Source organism: Chelonoidis abingdonii, chromosome 11 (genome assembly GCF_003597395.2).
Source record: "Chelonoidis abingdonii isolate Lonesome George chromosome 11, CheloAbing_2.0, whole genome shotgun sequence".
Lineage (NCBI taxonomy): Eukaryota > Metazoa > Chordata > Testudines > Testudinidae > Chelonoidis > Chelonoidis abingdonii.
Window position 1 is genome coordinate 57264592 of NC_133779.1, and position 4817 is coordinate 57269408.

General features: G+C 49.3%; 1 protein-coding gene across 1 annotated transcript in view; it reads right to left on the reverse strand.

Annotated features, from left to right (window-relative positions):
• Nucleotides 1-2101: 2101 nt before the first annotated feature.
• The window catches only part of LOC116833436 (IgGFc-binding protein-like), a 34876-nt gene continuing 32160 nt past the window's right edge, over nt 2102-4817 (reverse strand). Inside the window, exon 13 of the mRNA XM_032795002.2 lies at nt 2102-2347. Within this exon, the coding sequence (XP_032650893.1) occupies nt 2326-2347 (22 nt within the window). The 3' untranslated portion in view covers nt 2102-2325. The remainder of the gene's footprint in view (nt 2348-4817) is intronic.

Below are 4817 nucleotides of genomic sequence, written 5' to 3' on the forward strand. Positions count from 1 at the left end.
GGACAACAAGAAAGAAGCATTTCAACCGTTGAGGGTAGAATTTGTAAAGGAGCCACTGGGAAGCATGTCTCCACACTTGGTTATGCTGAGTGTGTAATATTATTTCGGGCAAAGGTGGACTCAAGAACAAAGGGATATAAACTGGCCATCAGCAAGTTTAGGCTCAAAGTTAGACGAAGGAGTCTAACCATCAGAAGAGAGAAGTTCTGGAGTAGCCTCCCAAGGGGAGCAGTGGGGGCAAAAAAATGAACTGTCTTCAAGACTGAGCTTAATAAGTTTAAGGAGGGGATGGTGTGATGTATACGGCCCGCGCTTGACTGCTAAAAGCAAATATCCCCAATGGCCAATAATGGGACACTACACGAGGAGGGCTCTGAGTTACTACAGAGAATTCTTTCCCTGGTGTCTGGCTGGTGGGTCTTGCCAACATGCTCAGGGTCTAATCCAGAGGTGGGCAAACTTTTTGGCCCTAGGGCCACATCTGGGAATAGAAATTGTATGGCAGGTTATGAATACCTACAAAATTGGTTTGGGGGTGTGGAGGAGAGTGAGGGCTCTGGTTGGGGGTGTGGGATCTGAGGTGGGACTAGAAATGAGGAGTTCAGGGTGCTGGGGGGCTCCAGACTGGGGTGGAGGGCAGGGTGCAGGGAATGGTCTCTGGGGATTGCTGGGGATGGGGAGTTTGGGGTGTAGGAGGGTGCTCCGGGCTGGGCCCGAGGGGTTCAGAGGGCAGATCAGGGCTAGGGGTTAGGGCTCGGGCATGGGGAGAGACTCAGGGATGCAGACTCAGGGCGGAGCTTACCTTGGGCATCTCCCAGAAGCAGTGGCATGTCCCTTCTCTGGCTTCTACACTAAGGTGCAGCCAGGTGGCTGTGCACGCTGTCCCATCTGCAGGCACCGCCCCTGCAACTCCCATTGGTTGCAGTTCCCGGCCAATGGGAGATGCAAGGGCAGTGCTTGGGGTGGGGGCAGTGTGCAGAGCAGAGCACCCTGGCTACTTCTACACATAGGAGCCAGAGGGGGGCCATGCCACTGCTTCTGGGAGTTGTGTGGAGCAGTCCTTGACCCTGTTCCCCGGCTGGAGTGCCAGAGTGGGGCAAGCCCCAGATCCTGCTTCCCAGCAGGAGCTTGAGGGCCAGATTAAAATGGCTGGTGGGCTGGATCTGGCTGGTGGGCCATAGTCTAACTGATCATCATATTTAGAGTTGGGAAGGAATTTGTCCCCCGGTCAGATCGGCAGAGACCCTGGGTTTTTTTGGCGTTCCTCTGCAGCATGGGGCACAGGTCACCTGCTGGTCTGAATTAAATAGAGTAAATGATAGATTCTTTGTAATTGGAAGTTTTTAAATCATCATTTGAGGGCGTCAGTAACTCAGCCAGAGGTTATAGGTCTGTTGCAGGAGTTGGTGGATGAGATTCTGTGGCTTGTGAGGTGCAGATCAGATCAGACTAGATGATCATGATGGTCCCTTCTGGCCTTAAAGTCTGTGAGCCTAATAGAGATGGGCAAATCATTTGATTTTTTTGGTTCATTTACAATTTTGAAAAGTTGGGGCAGTGGGAAACTGTTCCAGGCTGCACCAAAAATGCAAATTTTCATCATTTTTGGCTCATTGAAAAGTTGAACAAAAATTATTTGGGGTTGAAATGAATCATTTCATTTAAATTTTGACCACTTCAAAATGTTTTGGGATTTTTAAAAAATAAAATAAAAGGAAATTTTGAAATTGAAACCTTTTATTTCGAAAACATCAAGACAAAGCTCTCTTTTTTCCCCCTTAGATTTTTTTTCTTAATGAGCAATTTGGCAAAAATCAACCCAAATTTGTGGAACGTTTTGGTGTCATGAATTCTGCAGTTTTGGCCAAAAAATTTCAACCAGCTCTAGTGCCTAATTCCTTTAGATGCTTTTGATAATTCAATATTTTTTAAGGCTCAGCTTGACAAAGCCCTGGCTGGGATGATTTAGTTGGGGATTGGTCCTGCTTTGAGCAGGGGGCTGGAGTAGATGACTTCCTGAGGTCCCTTCCAACCCTGATATTCTATAGTTCTAACTCTGACGGTAGCTAGCTCTATACAATGCATGTTTGCGTCCATGTGTGTGTGCGTGTGTGTGTGTGTGTCTAGGCTGAGATATCCAAAGCTGGGAAAGTGGCGCACACAGTTCCCTCACACAGCTCTGTGCACATCAGCCCAGGGTTTCAGCTACACACATGGCCCGGTGAGTCCCAGCTGTCTTCAGCACTCTGTGTAGTGGGAATTCCTGGGCCAAACCCACGCTGGCGCCGTCTAATGTGCAGGGACCAAGGGAGCTCCCAGCTCAGCTCACACAATGTTAGAAGCGTGACTAGAAGAGAAAACATGGCCGGGCATGAGCTGAGACAGATGCCCTGGCTGTCTCCTTGTAATACAGCCCCTATGTATGTCCTCCTGGGACTCTCTTGGCCACCTAGACTGCTCTGCTTCTCCCCACGCCCCTGAGCTGGCTCTTCCTACCCAGCTCGCCCCAGGAAGGGGAGGCAAAGATTCTGGCACTGCTTCTGCTTCCATCCCCAGGGCTTGGCACCAGTTTTGTCCAGTTTGGGAGGCAGACAATTCCAGTTCCCTGAATAGGTGGTGCTGGCTGGCTTGGCCCTGCCCTCTCCCCGTTTCTGAACTCCCAGATGCCATGTTCTTCTGCCCCCAGTAACCCGACACCCAACCCCTGGGACCAGCTGCCCCCTTAGCACCAGTGCCATCTTGCTCCCCAGCCATCCTTCCTCCCTCGCCCCCAGTCTTCCATTTCATGTGGGGAGCTGCTGAGAATGCCCACTCCCTCCACCACTCAAATCCTGCAGCCCAGCCCCACTGACACATAGATGGGGTAGCTCCACCTCTTGTGGGAGGGGCCTGGCTTGGAATAGGAAGGAAAACTCCACCCACAAGGGAGCAGGGCTCAGTTTGTGGACAGGCCCAGGCCCTGCTAGGTTTCGGGGGCAGGGGAGGCTATAGGGCTGAAGGGGCAGCAGCCCCTATCAGATGACACCCCCTCCTTCCAAAGCCGAGCCTTTTCACTTCCTGCAGGATGGGGGAGGAGAGTGCTGATTGTGACATTTGTTGAGAGTCAAGGCTCTGATTGGCTGCCCTTCCCCAGCGAGGCAGAATCATGGGGGGAAAAGGCAGCCAATCAGATGGTGGGGACATATGGTTTTCCCACCACGCTGGAGAAGGGTGTGAAAACCCAGGGTCAACAGGGAACAAGCCATTGGAAAGGCTGCTCTGGGTATGACCGTGCCTCCATTTCCCCCTTAGTATAACTGGGATAATACCCTCCTCACTGCCACATTCTGGTGGTATATGTTTAGATTACAGGAGGGTGGGCTGAGCGACTGGCTATAGATCTACATATATCACACACAAAAGCTACCCTAAAAGAGCGGTAAGGTTGTTAAGTCACTTGGTCAAAACTTAGGAAATGCTACAGTTAAGGTAGCCTTGTAAAAACTTAATTCAGCCCCCTTTTGCATATACATTATTGTGATACAGTCTTTTATTCTCCACTTGGGCAGAGAGGTGCCCGATGGGTTAAAGCAGGGGAGCTGGGAGCCAAGACTTGTCGGTTCTATCCTTGGCTTTGGGAGGAGAGTGATGTTTAGTGGTTAGAGCAGTGACGGCTGGGAGCCAGAACTCATGGGTTCTATCCCTGGCTCTGTGGGAGGAGCAGTGTCTAATGGTTAAAGTAGGGTAGTGGTGACTAGGAGTCAGGACTCTGAGTTTTTACCTCTGTAGGAGGAATGGTGTCTAGCAGGGGGAGCTAGGAATCAGGCTGTCTGGGTTCTAGTCCTGACTCTGGGACAGAAGTAGGCTGTAGCAGTTGGAACGAGAGAGGTTGGGGTTCTGTTCCACTTCATTTCTGTGCCTCAATTTCACACACTGTAAAACTAGGATGATACTACTTACCCTTCTTGTTGCAGCAATCTGAAGATAGATGTATTTACATTATATGCTAGGCTGGTGGCACCATCTAAGGTTAAGATTTCCCAACAGGACCCTATTTTCAGTTGCTTATAACTTTGCCAGACTTCAACTGTTCAGGCAGAAATTTCCCATGCTGGGCCTCTGCCTCAGGTTGTTTTGTTTTTGAAATGTACCCTGAGGCACAACAACTAATTAAGGAACAATACCTTGTTTTGCTCATGTTAAAAAAAATCTTTCCACAGTCTCTTTGAGAAGCTCTGGCCCCTCCATGTTTTGGAGCAAGGACTTAAATTTAGTGAGACAGCCACCCTGAGGTCAGGGAGGTGCCTTTTGCCACCACTGTGAAGAAAAACCTTGAGCAAATTATAAGCATCTTAAAAATCTCAGTTCACACATGCTCAGTATCAGAGAGATAGCAGTGTTAGTCTGGATCTGTAAAATCAGCAAAGAATCCTGTGGCACCTTATAGACTAACAGACGTTTTGGAGCATGAGCTTTCGTAGGTGAGTACCCACTTCGTCAGATGCATATAGTGGAAATTTCCAGGGGCAGGTATATATATGCAAACAAGCTAGAGATTAGTTCAATCAGGGAGGATGAGGCCCTGTTCTAGCAGTTGAGGTGTGAAAACCAAGGGAGGAGAAACTGGTTTTGTAGTTGGCAAGCCATGCATCCCCAATGCAAACTCATTAATTAGTTCACCACTCCAGTAAAGGGTAGTTGGCAAGCCATTCACAGTCTTTGTTCAACCCTGAGCTGATGTTGTCAAATCTGCAGATGAATTGAAGCTCAGCAGTTTCTCTTTGAAGTCTGGTCCTGAAGTTTTTTTGCTGCAGGATGGCCACCTTAAAGTCTGCTAT